This window comes from Mangifera indica, chromosome 6 (assembly GCF_011075055.1).
Source record: "Mangifera indica cultivar Alphonso chromosome 6, CATAS_Mindica_2.1, whole genome shotgun sequence".
NCBI lineage: Eukaryota > Viridiplantae > Streptophyta > Magnoliopsida > Sapindales > Anacardiaceae > Mangifera > Mangifera indica.
The window spans coordinates 201,101-221,174 of record NC_058142.1 but is presented as its reverse complement, the minus strand read 5'-3'; the positions used below and the strand labels follow the sequence as shown (position 1 = coordinate 221,174).

Genomic DNA, 20,074 nt, shown 5'->3' with positions numbered 1-20,074 from the left:
GCGATGAAGAGATCTTCATCTCCTCGTCTCACGGTGCGACGAAGAGACGAAGATCTCTTCGTCGCACCACCGTGCGACGAAGAGGTCTCTCTTCGTCGCTCCACCCAGACGATGAAGGACCACTCTTCGCTATCCTTCGTCGCTCGTCACGTTGTCCAGACTTTACGACGAAGGACGATGAAACAGCGTCCTTCGTCTGTTCTTCCAGATCTAGACGACGCTTCGTCGTCCAGATTTGGGCAACGAAGGGTCGTCTTCGTTGTCCTTTGTAGTCGGAGATAGGAGATCGATCGATTGCATCAGCCATTGATGGTGGCCGGAGAAGGAAGCAAACTCTAGCGGTGAAATCTAAACTTTTCAAACTTTGAGGATGTGTTAGTTATTAGTTTTTAAGACTTGAAAGGAGGAAATGGGAAAATTTTAAAATTTTAAGGTTTTAAATAGTAAATGATGATTTTGCCTCTGTTTCTAACTGAAAAATTGGACGATAGTTTGGTCATGGATGAGAAAAGTGGATTTTCATCTCTCATGGGTGGCATTTTGAAAACGCATCAAAAGTTATCCCTTTTATTTATGCACGTTTTCAATAAACGATAAGGCACTTCGGTTCTGAGTCAACGAACATGGCAGAAGCAGCGGCCCAATCAAAATCAGTAACCAAAACAAGCAAAAACAGTTAACAATTTTCAATTTCTGTTGAGAAGGATCTTTACCATGGCTCCTCTAACATCTAAAAATTCTATTAAAGCTCGAGGTTAGCTATTGTTATTTCACTTATTTCATTGTAGCCCAAAAATCAATACATTTTTTCAATTTTTAATTTGTTTCTGGTTTATTCAGATGTTTGTATTGTGGGTGTTGCACGTACGCCGATGGGTGGCTTTCTGGGCTCTCTCTCATCTTTATCCGCTACAAAGCTTGGTTCCATTGTTATTGCGAGTAAAAGAACTACCTTTTTTTCCCTTATTGTTGAACCGATTGTAAATTTTAGTTTTTTTTAATCAGACTGCAATGAATTTATAGGTGCCCTGAAGAGGGCAAACGTGAATCCGAACCTTGTTCAAGAAGTGTTCTTTGGGAATGTTCTTAGCGCCAATTTAGGCCAGGCTCCCTCTAGACAGGCTGCTTTAGGTGCTGGGATTCCTAATTCAGTAATATGCACCACTATTAATAAAGTTTGTTCATCAGGCATGAAAGGTTGAATTATTTTTTTATGAAAAAGTTGCTCTTTTTCATTATTACATGGTGGTAATATTTTTTTGTTATGGTGATTGGTATGTGATCTCTGTTTCCATTTTCAGCTGTGATGTTTGCAGCACAAAGTATTCAACTGGGTATCAATGATATAGTTGTAGCTGGTGGCACAGAAAGCATGTCTAACGTGCCTAAGTATTTAACAGAAGCAAGGTGATCGTGAGTCCTGCAGATGCCTTAATGATGAATTGATTTGCATGGTTATTATTATTATTATTTTTTTGGCTAAGCAAGCATGGTTATTTTTTGCTGCTTGTGATTCTTGTTTTTTAGAAGATAGATTGATTTTGTGTGAACTAGATGAATTTGTGCTTCCCTTTGTGATTAGATGGCAATTTAGTTGTAATTTGAAAATTTTGATCTAGTGGGTTTGTGTAACTGAATGAGGGCTTAGTCAAGTCAAATTTTAATTTATCTTGGTATATTGTAAACTTGCTTTGTCATTTGAATGAGCTGATGCACAATTCTGTCTGGTTATCTGTGCAGTTTTTTGCTAATAAGATATTTTATTAATGGATCCAATGTCTATTCTGTTTGTCAACAGAAAGGGATCTCGGTTGGGTCATGATACAATTGTTGATGGCATGATGAAAGATGGCCTGTGGGATGTGTATAATGACTTTGGAATGGGAGTATGTGCAGAAATATGTGCTGATCAGCACAAAATAACAAGGGAAGAGCAGGTAATATTAGCAGAGATACATGTGGTTTTAGGTTCACCGATGTCTTCCTACTTCTTGATATATAGTTATTGGTTTTGGAATGTATCAAACAACCAGCATCAAATTATTAGGAAGTGCTGATTTCCATTTTTATTTACTTGTCCTTTGCATTTGATTACTGGTCATTCCTATCTGTGTATGTAATCCTTGGTGGCCTTGAAGATTTTTCTTATGACTATGTTAAAGTGTAATATCTCTCTCCTCCTATGTCTACGCTTTCTTGCAGGATTCATACGCTATCAAAAGTTTTGAGTGTGGGATGGCTGCACAAAATTCCGGCCTCTTTGCCTGGGAAATAGTTCCGGTGCAATCTTTAGTTCTAGTCTAAATTATGAAAAATTTATGGCCTTTGGTGTTGCTTCGGATCATTTTATGAATTTCTACCTGCAGGTTGAAGTTTCTGGAAGAGGGAAAGCATCCTCAATTGTTGATAAGGATGAGAGCTTGGAAAAGGTATAAACTAAATATATTGGATGATCATGGCAATTAGTTCTTACGAATTAGACTACCGTGACTGCATAATTATGTGATGTTGGTTTTTCTAATCGTCCTGTGTGTAACTGAATTTCTAAAAATGTGGATGGAAGGATTAAATTCCATTTTCGCTATAAGTTTTTGCACAACCACCTCCTTTTCAAGAAACAAACCATTGGACTTTACATGAAAATGATATTGGTCCTGTTAGCATTAAGAAATTTATGGGAAGACAAGCTGGGTACAAGTTTCATTGATTGTTGTGCATCAAGTAATTGAGGGGTGCATTATAGTCTTTCACCCCAAATGATTTTCAATGACCACTTTGACTCCTTCCTCCTGGCAATTGGAGATCCACTCTATTTTAACTTGCCATGCTTCTACATATCGATTTTCTATTTATAACAGTGTCTTGAGTTTGAACAAGTAGTATACTTGAAATGCCATGAATTATTCGAATATGAGAATACAAGTGAAAGAATGTGATTTTCTGATAATAGTATTTGCTTCTGGCATATTATATTCTTATTACCAATTTAGCCTTTAACTGCAAATGACACGACTCTGATTTGAAGTACTCTTCTCGTTTCCCTTACTTTCTGTTGACTTGTTACTTGCTTAGTGTTGATCATTTTCCTCTTTTGTTATGTGTATTTTGCAGTTTGATGCCTCAAAACTACGGAAGCTCAGGCCTAGTTTTAAGGATGGTGGTTCTGTTACTGCTGGCAATGCTTCTATCATAAGGTACTCTCTCTATTTCATGTGTATCTATGGAGAAAAAGAATATGTTGGTTGCCAAACATCTTAGAGAGTAAAGCAGTTATGTGGTTGTCTATATTGCTATTGGTGGATTGATCAACATGAAACAAGCATGTGACTGAATTTGCAGAATGCCCCCATCTTATACATAAGAAACTGTTGGAAGAAGATCTCTGGGCATATATGTGTTCATATGAATGTATTGTTATCCATGGCTGCATTCTGAATTGAGCTAATAAATTGCACAGCTGGACTTCCTTTTGAAATGTTATTAATCACTTGAAAAAGAAAATAAAGGTATTACGAAGCCACCAAGAATACCTTGTTTATGTGGGCTGATCTTTTATCCTGGACAGTGATGGTGCATCAGCGCTAGTGCTAGTAAGTGGAACAAAGGCTCTTGAGCTTGGGTTGCAAGTAATCGCCAAGATCAGAGGTTATGCTGATGCAGCTCAGGTAGTTCATTCAATATTTTGCTTGTATTTACCTTGTCATAATTTTATAGAACTTGATACTGAAACAATATTCTTTTGGCAGGCTCCTGAATTATTTACAACTGCCCCATCCCTCGCAATACCAAAAGCCATATCAGATGCTGGTCTGGAGGCTTCTCAAATTGATTATTATGAAATAAATGAAGCTTTTTCCGTGAGAAATTAAACTCTGCCTTTTGATATTTCCAGTATCCTAATAATATTACTACTAATGTGTGTTCTAACCTCTTCTTTGCAGGTTGTAGCTCTTGCCAATCAGAAACTTCTTGGTCTTAGTCCTGTGAGTCTTTTTGCTAATTCTGTTCTTTTATAATTTCATCTCACTTAAAGTTATGTCATTAGTTGCTTTTAGGTCGATTCATTAAGTTTCTATTTTGCCCGATGATTCTCTGAAGAATGACCTTGACCAACATTCCTCATCAATGATTTGTGTCCTTTTTATGAATACAGGAAAAAGTTAATGCTCATGGTGGAGCAGTATCATTGGGGCATCCATTAGGGTGTAGTGGAGCTCGTATCTTGGTCACACTATTAGGGGTAATTTATTGGCAGTTTATTTCTTGTGATGCTGCCAAAAATAATTTTCTCTTGCTCTTCACTATACATTCCCAAATGATGTATTGCTGCCAAGCAATTCTCAACGTCAGCCTATGGGAGATGAGGGCCTGCTTATAACTATATGGAGGATGAATTATCTCTTATTTGTTTTTCTTTTATCTCCAATGATCATCTCAGTCAATGTGTTATGATTTTTCAGGTACTGAGACATAAGAATGGGAAATATGGAGTTGCTGGCATCTGCAATGGTGGTGGAGGAGCATCGGCCCTTGTTCTTGAGCTCATGTAATCCTATATTTAATTGTCTAACCAACTTTTCCATCCATTTACATGTTCACAAATTAATAGCGTTGTGGACCCTCATCATTCAAGTTTATGATGATTATTCATAAAAATAGAATAATTACTAAGGATTTATTGGGCCAAAAATTCGACAATTTATCCTCTGCTAGACTTGCCGAAGTTCATGAGCTTAATTCAGGTAAAAAAAATACTTGGGGGATATTATTAGCTTTTCCTTGCTCAGGATTTTAGACCCATCCAAAAATAAAAGGCTTTCCTATTAACGGTTGTGTATGCAACCATCCAAATTATGAGTTGTGTGCATTTGATGCATTGTGATTGTTATGAAGTCTTGAAATTCAAAGTATAGTATCAACCTCTTTACATGGATTATTACCATGTTTCGGTTAGTGATTAAATTACTTTGCACTTTGCAGGCCTGCTGCAAGGATGGGACGTTCCTCTTTGTGAATAATGTTATTGATAGGAAACTGGCATGATTTCTGTATTAAATTTGTCTTGGCACGACAAATATGCAATTTGTACTTGAGAGTAAACATAATGATGTGTTCTTCTAAGGGAAATTGCATGCAGATCTTATGAAACAGTAATATAGTTTTATTTATTCTTAACATTGAATTATTAAATTTTAAAATGCCTTTGCAGATGCAGCAAACAGCTTCCTGTTCTCAAACTTGCTCTGCATCTGGCGGTGGCACTTTAGTACATACTTAAAATGCAGCTATTGTGCATATCAATAGAGTGACAAGAATAGACCGAAATGTTACTGAAGGAGGCATGCTTCCATTGTCATTTCGGAAGAGTCCTTGGTATAATGGAAGGTTAATCAATACCACAAGCCCACTTAGAAGCATCTGCACAGTAAATCGGTCTAAAGCCTTATTTTGTCCATCTAAAATTGCCATCCTTAGTCCCCCAAGTACAGTAAACAGGTTGAGCAATGCAATTGTTGCTAAAATGGTGAACATTGGTGAAGAAGCACCAAACTCCATTGTCTCTTGCTCAAATCTCTTGGTTGTGTCCTCATCAGCTACCTTGGCTGTGATCACAAAGGCAGTCTTTGTAAATCCTAGAAGCCTCATTATGTTATCAGCGAAACCAAAGAAGTATGAAGTCGTTCTTTTGAACATCCACATTCTTTGATCATTCCACCAGCCTTTGAATGTGCCTCCAACCCATATAAACTCTCCTAAGCTGTATGCGCGGTTGGCCAACATTGCGTATGCGAATGCCATAACCCATGGACTTGAAATCTGCAGGTGCAAACATGAAATGGTAATTAGGATTGTATCCAGAAAAACAAAAAAATGAGCTAAAAACGATGATCTGGTACCTGGGGAAACAAGGCGATGCCTCTAAGGAGGCAAATGGATGGCACAAAAACATAGCAGAGAGTAGGCAAGCTATTTATAGCCCACATCAAGTAGATGCAGTATGAAAGTTGAAGTTTGAGTGGGATGTTTCCTCGTCCATGGAGGAAAGGACAGTAGCTTGAAAATAGGATCTGAAGATCACCTTCAGACCATCTCTTATGTTGCAGTAGTGACTGGTCAAGTGTTGTGGGAGTAAGTCCTAAGAAAGCCTTCCTTTCTGGATTATAATATATGGATCTCCATCCTCTACATTGTATAGCTAATCCGGTCATTATATCTTCCACTGGACAGCCACACAGCAAACCCATCTGCCAAATCATACAATATCTTTTTAAAAAACTCATCCCAAGAGATTGTGTCATGTCTGTATAAAAAAACTTGGAAAATTGCAACACTCCTCGTTACTCTTGTATAGACAAAACAAAATAGAGATGTTGAACATTTGAAAATAATAACTAAACACCGTTAAATAGTTTGTGAGTATCTAAATTGTAAAAGTAAAACGTGCTCGTCAATAGAACAGACTATTTAACTTTGTATCCATTTACAATGTGAAAATGTGTATGTGAGTGAACAGAGGGAGTGAAAAAAACCTCCTTTCCCCATAGAGTATTCTCCTCATAGCAACAGCTTGCAAGTACTTTACATGTTTCTTCAAGTACAGCTGCGCTTTCTTCAACTTTTCTATCATTCTTGCTCACCGTTTTGATCCAGTCTGTCGACTTACAATCTTGGCTATATTTCTTCCCACAGAGAGTGTCTCTCCTGTGAAAGCACCCAGTACCAATGTAGCAAGGCCCTCCATAGGAATCAAATCCTGGAATCTCCACCTGATAGGGAAAGCACCAGTTACACATACGGATAAAACAAGAATAGATGAATTTCAGATGGTGGTATATATTACCTCCATTATTACCATCAGGGAACTACCATAAAGGTCATTCTTTGTGGGGTTACTGAAACTCTGCGGAAACTGGACATAAGCCACATTATGGCTCTGCTTTTCATCCATAAGAAAGCAAAGGGCATCCCTCACAGCCGCAGAGTTATTTGAATGCATGTCGCAATCCACATTCAGAATAATCGGACTATTGCTTATCCTGGATGACACCCTTATCTATTCATATACATATTACGAAATCAAGCTATCAGACACGAATTTTTTTAAACATATAATGTCAATGCATGCAGACAAATCATTGTAGCAGCATCGTTCTTACGAGGGCATTCATGGCTCCAGCTTTAAAATTATGGTGAAACTGAGGTCTCTTCTCGCGCGCCAAGTACACCAGTTTAGGCAAACGTTGTCCTTCCATATCCACAGCTGTAGGATCTCTCCCATCAATTAGTATCTGTTTATATCAATTCATGTACAACATTGATTGTTATATTTATTTTCATGTGAAAATGATACGAAATTCAACTACAAGGATTCTTACTTGTAGAATGGTCTGGTGATCGCGACGACTTGGATTGGAGTTCCATTCACGAAAGCCCTTGTGTTCTTTACGTATGTCTTCTGAGAGTCGTCCAAGCTTTGTAGCAGTTTCAATCCGCTCGTTCATATCTTCATATAATTTCTGTAATAGAGATATTCATATGTATGATTTCTAAACATTAATCAAACTAGGATGTATAAAAAACAGCTTTAGTAAAGAGAGATTGGGTAATAACTTCCCAGGATGATAATGATGATCTTGTAAAGGGATGAGTTTAAAATATTTAGACAAGTCTCGCATTGATAATGCTAATATCTCACATCATTTATGAATTAAATAATATATTAGAAAAACATGATTATTTTAAATGTTACAAACAGACAAATCAAGCATGAGTAAAGTACTTTGGAAGTTGGAAATAATAATAATAGCAGATTAGTTCCATGAGCTCCTGAACTAAGCTAAACCTTGGACTCTGTGTCCATCGACAAAACAAAGCAGACAATGGGCCAAGTAGAGCAGGAGGTTTCAGTATTACAATTAAACTTAGTCAACATCAAGATATCTGTGAGGCTGATTTACATAGAAGTTAAGGGAGTAGTAGGGTTACCAATGCAAACAGTTTCTGCTGTATTATCTGGAAGAATTGGCCTGCACAGTTGACTTAGACAAAAAGCTGAAACTAATAGATGTTTCATCTCATGCTGGAGTTCCACTTACGTCTTGTGTATAAGAGTGATTATATGATATGCCTATTTTCGGGAATTTTACCTTTATTGACTGCCACTGTTTGGCCATGAGTGGATCATCAAGTGGCTCAACTGTTGACAGAAAATAAGCCTCAGGCGACCTGGGTTCTGCATTAAATTTCTTGCAAAATGGTATCCATTCCTTTGCAAAACGAGACGCCTCTAGCATGGCATAAAACGTTAAAGATGAACACCCATCATCCGATAAATAAACACTTAGCTTCTTCTGTGGATAATCATAAGCCATGACTGATAAAACTGTGTTAATCACCATTGTTGGTGGCTCTATCACAGGATCTGCCGTGCACACAAATATGTCTATGCCGGGCAAATCTTTCTCCTCGTACCTATTGATTGGTTATGAACAAATTCAAACGTCTGTAAAAGAGAGAAAAGGTTACAGTTTGTGAAAGAGAGAGAGAGAGATAAAATTACCTGAGAGATAGTCTGTCTTTGAAAGGGTAGCGATAGATAGTGTTCCATCTATTAACAAGAATAAGAAACCAATACCAACTGAACCACAACTCAGCAAGAAACATTCCACTCCAAGCCCATCTTTCAACTAGTTGTCCTTCCAGGCTACTGGGAAAGTAACTCACTCTATAAGCAAAGACCATGCAGATGGCCACAAACATTGAAGCTGCATATAACCTGAACAAGACACGTCCCTTGGCCGGCTTTGTGTCAAAGAAAGGAACATAATCTTTGCTCTCCATCTCTCTGAATCCCTCAGATTCACTTCTCTAGCTATAGAAGGGAGATGAAATTTCAAAGGCAGTTGAGGGAAACATCAAGTTGAGACTTCCAAGTAAATGGTGTATGGATGGAAAATATGGAGGACAAAATTTGATCTTAAAGAAGGCCATAGGACTATTTCCCACCCAAGTTTATATGCACTATCAAAACCACATTAATGGGTTTGAAAAACCAAAAATCTCACTCATCCATTTAAAATTTTAATTAGAATTAACAGTAAAACCGTCACATAATAATAAAATTTAAAAAACTAAAATTTTATTACTTTGCCTCCCTTAATTTGAAAACTCACAATTTCTCCTACTCAAAGTTTAAAAAATCAATATTTTCTCCCTTAAGTTTGCAAACCTTTGTTAGAGACGACCATCTTCGACCGCATTGACTCTCATTTTTTACTTATCTCTCCCTATCAATCAAATCTCAAGCACCAGAGAACCTGATTTTCTCCAAGGAAGACGAAATCTCCAAAGCACTTAAGAACCTGATTTCCTCCTTCGAAGACGATTTCGTCTTCTTCTAAGGAAAATGGGTTCTTTGGTTCTTGAGATTTGATCAACAAAGAGAGATAAGCTAAGAGGGAAAGCCAACATAGTCAAAGATGGTTAATTTCGCTATATTCGACAATAATTTGCAAACCTTATAAGAAAGTATTGATTTTTTAAACTTTGGATAGAGAAAATTGTAAGATTTTCAAACTTAAGAGGACAAAGATAATAAAACTTTAATTTTTTAAATTTTTTTTGTTAAATAATAATTTTATTTTAAACTTTAACTAAAATTTTAAACGAATAGATAAAACTCTTAACTTTTCAAACTTTATATATGTAAATTTGAGAATACATCTCAACTTGGGTGGGAAATGTTCCTTCAGCCTTAAAAAAATCGCTCTCTATGATGTTATTAAAGTCCACTAATTATATTATTTTAAATTTGGTCTCTATTGTGTGGCCATTACATCACATATTGACTGACGATGATAAGACAAGAATGATTAACCAAAGTAAGAAGACAATTAAAATAGGACCACCACCGATATAAGTTGTTTCGGGCCATATTTATGCAGAAGTCCCTTTCGTTGCTATTCTTTATTTGACTAGGAAAAGTATCCACCACAAACAATTATTGCAGGCTGGATGGGACAAATCCCAATTTTTACATGTATATATTTATTATATATTATCAATAAATGGTCAATGTAGGGTGGATTTTGAAAAAAATATAGTAAACTTAGACGGCTATTTTTGTATCCGGGATAAAATCCTAGTTAGTAAGGTTGCATTGACCGTCAAACTTCCTCAAACCTCGCAGTATTTCCCTCCAAACAAATGCCGAGATGGTGATTGCTCTATGAACAGATTTTGATTCTGCATTGGTTAACATTTTGGAATCTGGTTATTTGCCTGGTGGGGATTTGAGATTTTCATGCATGACAGCTTTGTTGTCTATGAATTATATTTTTCTCCAATTTGGTCTTGCTGGTTTCATGTGAATCGAAATTGTGATGTTAATTTTGCAGGTGAGAACAAAAAATGGTGAATCTACGTGCAAGTGAACGGCAAAAGCCTGCAGCTGCAGAGATTGATACAAGGGCACCATTTCAGTCTGTCAAAGCTGCTCTCAGTTTATTTGCCGAAGTTAAAACTAAGGATGAGAAGCCCGTCATCAGGAAGACTAAACAAGTTTCTTCCGAGGTAATATTTCTTGTAGCATTATAATTACAGATTATTTCAAATGCAAACACATGTAACATTCTCGTCAGTTAAGATATTATCTTTGAATAGACTGTTTGTCACTATTTTGATTGTAACTCAAAACGTGTCTTATCCTCTAAGGATCTCACAATGTCTCACTTGTGTTTTATGGATGTGTTAATCGGAGAAATTGACAAAATTTTGCCCATAAAGACTGCTTTTGGTTTGACGGCAGGATGTCCTAGGCAAGGAGACACAGCTTCAATTGGCCCAAATGGAGCTAGAAAGGACCAAGAACAAGTTAGAGAGTGCTGAAACTACAAGAGCTCAAGCAGTTCGTGATCTGGAGAGGGCTAAGAGGACACTGCAGGAATTGACAACCAAGTTCAACTCTGTAAATGAATCCAAGGAGTTGGCATTAAAAGCTGCAGAAGCTGTGAAGCAGAAGGCCGAGCTACTTGAACATGCTAAGTCTGAAAAACACTTGATAAATGATACGCAGAGCCAGGCATTGATTCAGACAAGACAAGAGTACATGACTGCTGCTACTCAACTTGATTATGCAAAACAGGAGCTTAACAATATCCGTCAGGATTTTGGTGCAGCTTTGGAGGCAAAACTGGCTGCCTGCCAACAGGCTGCCGAGGCACAACATTCAGCAGAACTAAGTTCAGAAAGGGTTGATGAGCTGCAAAAGGAAATTGAAGCCGTCAAGGATACTGCTAGACAGATAAAAGTTGCCTCTCAAGAAATAGAGGAAGAGCTGGACAACATTGTGTCAGAGAGACATGAACTTATCCGGTGTTATGAGGATTTGAAAAACCAAGCTGAGGAGAAATTGGTTTCTTTGAGCAAGGATTATGATCCTCAACTGACCATTAGTCTTGAGATGAAAATTGCGGAAACAGCTGCAGAGATTGAAGATGTAAAGAAGCAACTGCAAGATGCACAGGCTGCTGAAGTGGATATACTCAGAATTGTAACTACTGAGCTTAATGAGGCTAGACGGACACTGCATAAAGTTACAAAAGAAGAAAGTTTTCTGAAAAGCTTGCTGAATTCACTTGAGCTGGAATTGGAAAAAGTGAAGAGGGAGTATGCTGACGAAATGAAGAAGATGGAAATGGATCCTGACAATGAGAAGAAATCCACAATCAAACAACTAGTAACTGAAACTGAAGCGGCAAAAAGAGAAGCAGAGGAGATGAAAAAGAATGCTGAAGAGCTGAAGCAAGAAGCTGAAGGTACCCAGATGGTCGAAGAGGTAACAGAGAAAAAGCTACAGGTTGCTCTGTCAGAGCTTGAAGAAGCGATAGATGATGAAAGGAAAGCCTGTGCTGAGTTAAATACGAAATCAGATTCCACTGCCGAGGTGAAAATCACAAAGGAAGAGTATCAATCTTTGAAGAAGAAAGCTGAGGAAATTAAAAACTTGACTGAGGAGACGTTGGCGGAAGCTATGACTCACCTGGAAGAGATAAATTCTAGTAAAAGCAAAGCAGACCGAAAATTGGAAGCAAATTTAAAAGCCATTGAGGAAATCAATACTGCCATAGAGATAGCTTTGATATCTGGAGAGACGGCAGGCACTGCACAAAACATGGTTGAAGCTGAACTCAGAAGGCTAGAAAGCTTTAATTAATTTTAGCAAGTTTGAAGACGACATTACCATCATTGCCCCGCCATTCTAGGATCTTAAACCAGATACATGTTTGAATCAATCTGTAATGGAAAAGGAGAGAACATCTTACCTGAAAGGCCTTTCTCGCAATCTCTTTGGTTTATTTTGCATTGGATGATTGGAAGATTAATCTCAGAACTTGTATGTAAATGGTGAAGAAATGTAGAATGATGCTGATGTACGCTATCAGAAAAGAAATTTCAGGATTGAATAAGAGTTATAAGTGATCCATATGACATCCTGATTTTTAAAATTCACAATTACAGTTCACCAATCAAACTGGTGCAACACAGTCATAATAACAGATGGAAGCTCTAAAAGATTGTGGCATGCACTAAATATGAACTTAAAATATTGAAACTGGATATTGCAATTTATGCTTCAGTCCAACAGTACATCTGGCTGGGGACAGCTTCAAGCTGATAGCACCAGCCAATGTTGAATTAGATACACTTATTAGCAGCTCACATCGGGATAATACGAGTGCCTATCATCTCGCACATCATATTTTATGTCAGCAATAAATGAACAAAGCTGCATTTTCTCATCTAACAGCAGTGGCCTTGTGTTTGGACAAAAACATCAGAGATTTGAGATAGCATGGAGCACTGTAGTTTCAGCTGTTGTTGATTCTAAGGGCATTTACAGACTTGGATAGCCCGTTGCCATTCTCTATCTTGTGCAACTCGGATTCTATTGTTTTGGCAATCTCAGTTCCTTCAGCATCTGCTAGCTCGGGTAGCTTCACATGAAAAGACCCCTGTTTGACTGGTTCAACAGGTTCAGCGACTGAGGATTGCTGCTTGATGTAGTTGTAAAGCTGTTGATGAAAGGGATGGTCCAAGGAAAAACAACTGCCATCCTCTGAATGGCCAGATGATCCAGAGCCTTCTCTTTTGCAGAAATGTGGGAGTGATTCAAAATCCATTATCTACAAGAAACGTGCAAACTAATAAGGGCAGAGAGTAATTTAAGTACCCCGAAATAAACCTGTAGCTTCACATTTGCATTCAAGAAAAGGGGAAACTGTCTAAAATCTGAAGACAGAATAAGATTCTTCACCTTCTGACCTACATTCATGTCGTGGTTTTTTCTTTTCCAAATCTTATGTCTCCTCTATCATGATTTCACAACACAGAAAAAGAACCAGTAAGGGGTGTTGACTGTCCGATTATTTAATCAGCTGCCTTATTAGTTTTACCATGGACTGGTATTTGCAACCATAACTGATAAATTCCTACACATTGATTTCATTGCAAACATGAAAATGAAATAACAAAAATAATAAAAGTAGAATGATAAGCTAATTAGAGGGAAAAGGAGGAACATGCTGACAGAGTTACCAAGGATTTCCTTGAGATCTCAATTCAACCATTTTTCGAAATTGAGATGGGATGATATAAGTTTTACCAACAAATCTGACCAATGAAATTTAAAAGAAAATATAGTTCTAACTGACATCTAAATTAGCTACATTATGACAAGACAACAGGAGAGCAGCACAGGCAATGTTTGGTACACAATATTTTGTAAAAATTACATGAAAATCCCCTAACCTTCAACAATTCATCTTTGCCAGAGCCTGACAACACCTGAACTTTTCTCCTTGTCCTCTCCTGCAAAAGGGGCTTAACAACCTGAGGAAAGGTTAAAGGTTATTTCATACCCAATCCTGGTTCCAGTAAAAAGGTGCAAAACTTGCACCAGAACAATGTCAAGGAGAAAGTTGAGCACGGCTGCCACCCGTAGAACAAGGAACAACATGCTAAGACTAACCTTCCAGCATGCAGAAAATATGTATGGGGCATTCACAATATAATATGCATTTGTCTTCTCAGGGTAGTTCAAGTCATCGATTGAAGATATGATTGTCAATAACTGCATTAGCACAAGAAATCTGAGGCAGTTAACATTAAATAGATTGATGAGGTCAAACTTCTTGACCACTGATTTCAGATCTGCAAACTGGAAGCTTCAGTAAAATGTATAGTTTACAGAGAGCTTAGCATTTAATTTTTAGCCACCCAGCTATTACTTAAAAGTCTGATAATTTGGAACAGTAATTTTGATGATATGCTCTCAAAGTCATTATAGCAAGCTTATTTACACTTCAGCTATATGACAAATTACTTCCACACTAAGGCTGCGAGTCCAGATAGTTAAGCATCAGAATGGAAATGACATAATAAGTTTCTTGAAAGTTGACACTACTAGTAAATCAACAAAATAATGATGGGAAAACAAAAAGATAATAGTTTACCACATCAAAGGAAGGGGGGACCTTTGAGGGGGAGTGTGCAGAAGATTAAGAAAGGACATAGTTCTAGCATGGCAATACCTTTATATGGCTTAATGCTGAAAGCTTCAGGCCTGTCATATCTAAAACCTTCACACACGTGGTTATTGGTTGCTTATATTTTTTTGATGCAGCAGGCTACAAATAAAAGTAAACAGGTTAGAGCAAGACCCAAAAGGGCTTGAAAAACTTCAAACTTTAACACGCACCAAAACTACGCGGTCTCTGTATTCATTTATTTGAATATGTGACTGCATATAGTAGTGGGCCTGTCAAAAAAAAATTAAAATTAAAATTAATTTGGCAAATAAGTGTACTTGATGAACACTCAGTCAAAAACAATTAGATGCATTAGCAGACATAAAATTTCAAATGTATGAAGTTGTTCCAGAGAGCACTATCATCAAGAAATTTATTGTAAAACTTACAGAAGCTTTGTCAAACGTACTAAGCCCTGCACCAATAGCAAAGACGGGCAGCCCCTGGAAATGAGTATATTGATATAAGAATTTTTTGATATTCAAGATATACTACCTATAAGAATTATTTCCCTGATACTGTTGTATGACATAGACCCCGTATAAAATCAACTTTGATGAAAGAATTTGCACCTCTTTTGAGTAACCTGACATTCCTATGAGCTGTGAATCACGCACTGCCCTGTACAATTCAGTAGGAACTATTGGTTTCTGTATAACAGACAGTAACCACATCAGATACATTTATATACTTACACTCAAACTATAATTTAAATTCCCAAAAAAATTAATGCCAAACCAGAACGTCATTACCAAAAAAACAAAAAGGACAGTGATGTGTATAAATATACAACTTTTATTTGCTTATCGAAAACAAGAATTTTAGCAGTAAATTATGCACATCAGTAAAATCAAATCATATATCTCCATCTATCATGAACATCAAGCCTTGTGAGTCATATTTTTAAGATACAATATCACAACATTTAGTATATCTCAAGTCTCAACATTGGAACACACAACTCATAAAAGTAAGGTTCGACTTTTCCAGTGGCAGAATTGCTTCCATGGTCATAAATGATCTCACAGTAGATAATCAAAACTGACTTTTTAACATATTATTCACTACTACAGGTAGATTACAGACTTTGAGATACTGCATTTTGTATTACACAATAATATCATTTTCAATTTCTCTTGAACTGTAATCCCTAGGTACCAATGTGCTTAAGAGTCAGCCCTACAGTTCCCATTCCAAATTATAAGACACAAACTGATAATTTTGTCATTGATATATCACTTATAAGGTTGATGAAACACCAGGGAATATCATATACTTACCGATAATATATTGTCAATCTCATTTGTTACCCTCCAGTTCAGACAATCCACCAACTGAAAGATCATACAAGCATCATGCAATCAAAATTTATAAGAGATTGATTAAAACAGTTCTTTACACTATAGAATGGCATGTTTCCACAGTGTACTACAACTAACCATTTTATGTGCTTTGGTAACATTCCACTCTCTTGCTTTAAGGAAACGCACCAACGTTTCAGTTAGATATCCTTGATGAACATTCTGCAAATCAAGACATAATGGTTAATTCCATCATTGTATTCAAATTTCAGTTATCACATAATTATCCAATTTAAGATCCACATCTTCCCTAAAAAATCACTTATTTTTATTGCATCAAACTGCATACAAGAAACAAATGATAGCACACAGAGACCTGAAGTTTATGTGCATAGTACTTAGCCACTTTATCCTCAAAGTTGTCAAAATATCTTTAAAAAACTCGATAATTTGTGCAAGGTATGCATTTTCATCAAGGGAACTAGCCATATTTTTGAAACAACATTTTAATCCTTTAAGACCCATAAAATAAACTTGTTTTTCAAGAAATGCAATCACAATTAGAGTAACTTCAGGGATGAGAATCCAGAACAATTGTTACAGGGAAAAAGAAGAAGGTTTTTTTATACCATTGGGTGAGGCTTTGCACTAAATTTTAGACAAAGTGGCCAAGATCATTGAAGATTTTATCCAATTTGATGTGAACGTGGCAACAGCAATAGCCTATGTTCTGAAAGCAACCTCCAAAAATATTATAAATCACCACTTCCCTTCAAGCAGCTCCAGAGAGCAAGCACCAAGGCTTTAATGTGTAGATGGTCCTTCAGCACAGCAACTTAAGAGTAGGACACAACTCAGCAGTAAACAAACTTGCACAAACCTCCTCAATGTGATTCCACCAAAATGGTAGGCGAATACCATGTGTTCTAAATATGGTTGGATCAATGATCAAGTACCCTATAAACCAAAAAGTGGGTCTGAGCTTTTCTGTCTAGAGAAAGTTTTGTAAAGGGGACTACCATGTTCCAATGTTGCATGAAGGCCTGTCATAAAAAATAATAACAGAGGTCCAAAATTGACTTAAATAGACAAAACACCTATTGCCAGTGTAGTTCATATGCAAACAGGGAAGCCACTGTGGTATGATGATCAATTAAAGTTGCCACAATCCACAATAATTTAACGAATGGGCTTTCTAAGGTTGTCATTTCTTATAACAAAGGTTAGGAAGGCAAGTCAATCTGCATCAACTTACCAAAAGATCAGCTTATTTGCAACAACTGCACAATTTTATGAAAGTATGTATTATGGTTTAAGTCTCTAGTCAACCCTATATATAAGTGCAGTTGACTATTAATTCTGACTTTTCTGATTCATCTCATATCTGTAATAGTACAAAAGGAAGGTCCAACAAAGTAGTCCAATAATAAAGGAACTGAGTTTCTCAGCCCTTTATCACAGGATTAGTCAATTATATTTCTTCACAAGGGAGGGAAGGGATACAACTCACTAGTGGAGTATCACATTGAGGTGGTGGAAGTCATCATTACAGTTCAAGCAAGATTACCAAAATCCAATAAGAATTGTTAGTTTTTCTATCTTGACCTGCCCTCACCATGAGGCTAGTGTGATTGAGATATATGAAGACAGCATTTTTATCTCTGAACCAAAATCTCTATCAACAGATTTTCTCTCCTTATCCTGTTTATTATTTGTAGCCAAGCAACACTGAGTTTAATATGCACACAGAGAACTTGAAAATTGGAGTTTAGGCTGAAATCAATTTTTACATCATAAACATCTGAGAGCACTATATCACTCCAACCATCCAGTTGCATTAGACCAGATATCACGTTTAAGAATTAGAACATAGCTAACAACGAAAGAAGCGAAAAAATCACATCAAATGCCAGATTTTATTAACCCAGAAATACTATTAGGTCCCAGAAACTAAATAATGGTTGCAAAGATCAAACATTTCATCTAAATTCTCGCAATCACATTCTCCACTGGTCAAGATATAACTTCCACAGTTTACATTTTCCATGAATATCACCAAAAAGAGAATTAAATTTAAAACTGAAAAAATTCAAATTTAGCATCTGGGAAATTTAGTAAAACAAATGAGCAGATCAACCGAGCATTCTACTACTGACATAAACAGAGCACACAAAATTTGAATTCCAGGATATAAGGAAAATAGATTGACTCTTGTTGAACAACAGATCAGAAAAAGTTTAAAAAAAAAAAAGAGAGAGCGTAGAAAATAAAATGCATACCTTAAATGTATTCTTCAAAGGCTCATCAACTGCAAATAAAAAAGTAGAGTAAAATTAAGCTGAGGACTTTTTTAATTAAAAAAAAATCAAATTTCTTCTACCGAAAAAAAAGTAGAGATATACCTTGATCCATCAAAGCTTGCAACTGAATGAAAGCTTCACGAGAAGTCGTACTCATTTCTTGTAATCTCACAAAAAAATGCAAGAGTCGAAGCTTCAAGAGTTGGGATTTTATCAGGCTTGCAGATTTGTACTATGTTCCCAGTTACATGTTGCAGTAGTTGAAGCTAGTTAGTTTTCATTGTAGAGAGAGAGAGAAGATAAAGGAGGAGAAACAAAAACAAAGGTCAACAAAGGCGGGCATGATACATGATTGCTGTTGATTCCCACTCAGAAAAATGAAGCTAGAGTCACATTTCAATAAAAGACAGACAGCTAAAAGTCCTGGTTTTTGTCTTTATTGTTTTCTTTCTTTGTTTCCTAACCTTTTCAATGTAAATAAAAGCAAAAACAGAAGCTTCAGACTGGCTTCATTCATTTCATTGATTGTTTCTTTTTACCGATTTACCACCAACCGAAAGTGCTTAATAGCTAATAAAAAATAAATCTTTAACTCACCATATTGGATTTGGACCCTCTAATTTACACGGTCCATTTTCCTATCCACTTCAATAACAGCCTTTTTGCCCTTGTATAGATTTTTCATTTTCAAGATGTCATCTGTTTAGTTTTCTTTCGCTTTGTGTTCAATTTTCCAGTTAAAATAATACATTGTACGAGACTAAAATCTCAGGCTCAGCCTCATGCGTTTTCTTGGTTGGTGTGTTCTTGCATTTATTGCCATGCCAGATGCCAATGTCTGTGGATACAACGTATCCGTACATTCTATCTCCAACCACTTGCCAGTACCACTTTTCTATAGAACAGAAAATTCATCAAGGAGACAACTTTGACATGCAATGTTAGATACTTGACTTCAAAATCACTTAAAATTATATTTTTTAAAAGATGAAATGTAATTTTTATACTCAAGTACTCCATTGAAGAAGAGTTGAAGATGTGAACCATAAACCTGTTTATAATTAATCTCTCAAATGTTATTTCGAGCATGTAGATCAAAATTTCCTACTGTAAATGAATATACTTTCTGAGTCTTATCTCAGCTAAAGAGGAAGAGAAAGGAAAAGGTAAAAAGGAAACATTGTGGAATCACGGGCACTTTATGTCAGTTTCTATACTTTCTTTTTCGGAAAGATAAGAGTTTATATTTTCATTGCCCAACATTTGGTTGTTAATTAATGGCAGTAGCGTAGCGTGTCTTACCAAGGTGTACTGTATAATGTATATGTATCTATTCTATCCTATCATATTTTTCTAACTGCAATTACAACGTCTTTCAAAATTTAATTTTTTTAAATATATTTATATTTTTATCATCACCTAAAAAAATTATTAATCTATATTAATAAGATGTTGTGTTATATTATATCATATTAATTTTTTATACAATTTAAAATAAAAATTATTTTTTATTTATATCATATTACAAGTTATTAATATCCATAATTAAAAAATAAAAAAAATACTCTTATTAGCTTCAATTGTTAATAAAGATTATTTAATTCCAAATAATCTTTAATATTTGATTTATCAATAAATAAAAATTTTTAATAATATTTTTTTATTAAAATAATATAATACATAAATAATATACGAGATAATCAATAAAATTTGTAACAAATTAATCCACCGGGCCGGAATGCTCTCATTGAGATGACAAAAAAAGCTGCTACCAGTCTTGTCAAATGTTGTGTGATACCCTTAGGCGAATCCCACATCGACAAAGCACGGGAGAGATGCTGGGTCTGTGTGTGCTCTGTCTTTGGATCCCACATTGGTTAGTGGT

The 20,074-nt window shown here is 36.2% G+C and overlaps 4 protein-coding genes across 10 annotated transcripts; 2 read left to right on the top strand and 2 right to left on the bottom strand.

The window, feature by feature from the left end:
- The first annotated feature begins 593 nt into the window (after window positions 1-593).
- Window positions 594-5,175, top strand: LOC123219467 (probable acetyl-CoA acetyltransferase, cytosolic 2). Its single transcript, XM_044641445.1, has 14 exons — window positions 594-754; window positions 841-939; window positions 1,024-1,197; window positions 1,302-1,407; window positions 1,799-1,937; window positions 2,203-2,280; window positions 2,367-2,429; window positions 3,112-3,194; window positions 3,566-3,665; window positions 3,747-3,857; window positions 3,942-3,983; window positions 4,154-4,240; window positions 4,461-4,546; window positions 4,981-5,175. The coding sequence occupies exons 1-14, from the start codon at window positions 715-717 to the stop codon at window positions 5,012-5,014; spliced, it is 1,242 nt and encodes a 413-aa protein (XP_044497380.1). The 5' UTR covers window positions 594-714; the 3' UTR covers window positions 5,015-5,175.
- Window positions 5,141-8,964, bottom strand: LOC123219465 (cellulose synthase-like protein E1). Its single transcript, XM_044641443.1, has 8 exons — window positions 8,561-8,964; window positions 8,148-8,472; window positions 7,377-7,517; window positions 7,158-7,289; window positions 6,842-7,054; window positions 6,531-6,767; window positions 5,898-6,245; window positions 5,141-5,817 (listed from the first exon to the last, which is right to left on the bottom strand). Exons 1-8 carry the CDS (start codon window positions 8,839-8,841, stop codon window positions 5,275-5,277), a joined length of 2,220 nt encoding a protein of 739 aa, XP_044497378.1. The 5' UTR covers window positions 8,842-8,964; the 3' UTR covers window positions 5,141-5,274.
- Window positions 8,965-10,156: 1,192 nt separating this feature from the next.
- Window positions 10,157-12,487, top strand: LOC123219466 (WEB family protein At1g12150-like). Its single transcript, XM_044641444.1, has 2 exons — window positions 10,157-10,572; window positions 10,808-12,487. The coding sequence occupies exons 1-2, from the start codon at window positions 10,411-10,413 to the stop codon at window positions 12,212-12,214; spliced, it is 1,569 nt and encodes a 522-aa protein (XP_044497379.1). The 5' UTR covers window positions 10,157-10,410; the 3' UTR covers window positions 12,215-12,487.
- Window positions 12,488-12,594: 107 nt separating this feature from the next.
- Window positions 12,595-18,632, bottom strand: LOC123219468 (SEC14 cytosolic factor-like). Of its 7 annotated transcripts, none has more exons than XM_044641451.1 (13): window positions 18,292-18,629; window positions 18,169-18,197; window positions 16,519-16,932; window positions 16,028-16,111; window positions 15,869-15,922; window positions 15,161-15,238; window positions 14,978-15,031; window positions 14,759-14,818; window positions 14,592-14,687; window positions 14,030-14,131; window positions 13,810-13,890; window positions 13,316-13,369; window positions 12,595-13,184 (listed from the first exon to the last, which is right to left on the bottom strand). In XM_044641451.1, the coding sequence occupies exons 3-13, from the start codon at window positions 16,519-16,521 to the stop codon at window positions 12,870-12,872; spliced, it is 981 nt and encodes a 326-aa protein (XP_044497386.1). In that variant the 5' UTR covers window positions 16,522-16,932; window positions 18,169-18,197; window positions 18,292-18,629; the 3' UTR covers window positions 12,595-12,869. The 7 variants fall into 7 exon arrangements, with proteins under 7 accessions (XP_044497386.1, XP_044497385.1, XP_044497388.1 ...); XM_044641450.1 differs by having other exon boundaries at window positions 16,519-16,846; XM_044641453.1 differs by having other exon boundaries at window positions 15,161-15,209; window positions 16,519-16,846.
- Window positions 18,633-20,074: the final 1,442 nt, after the last annotated feature.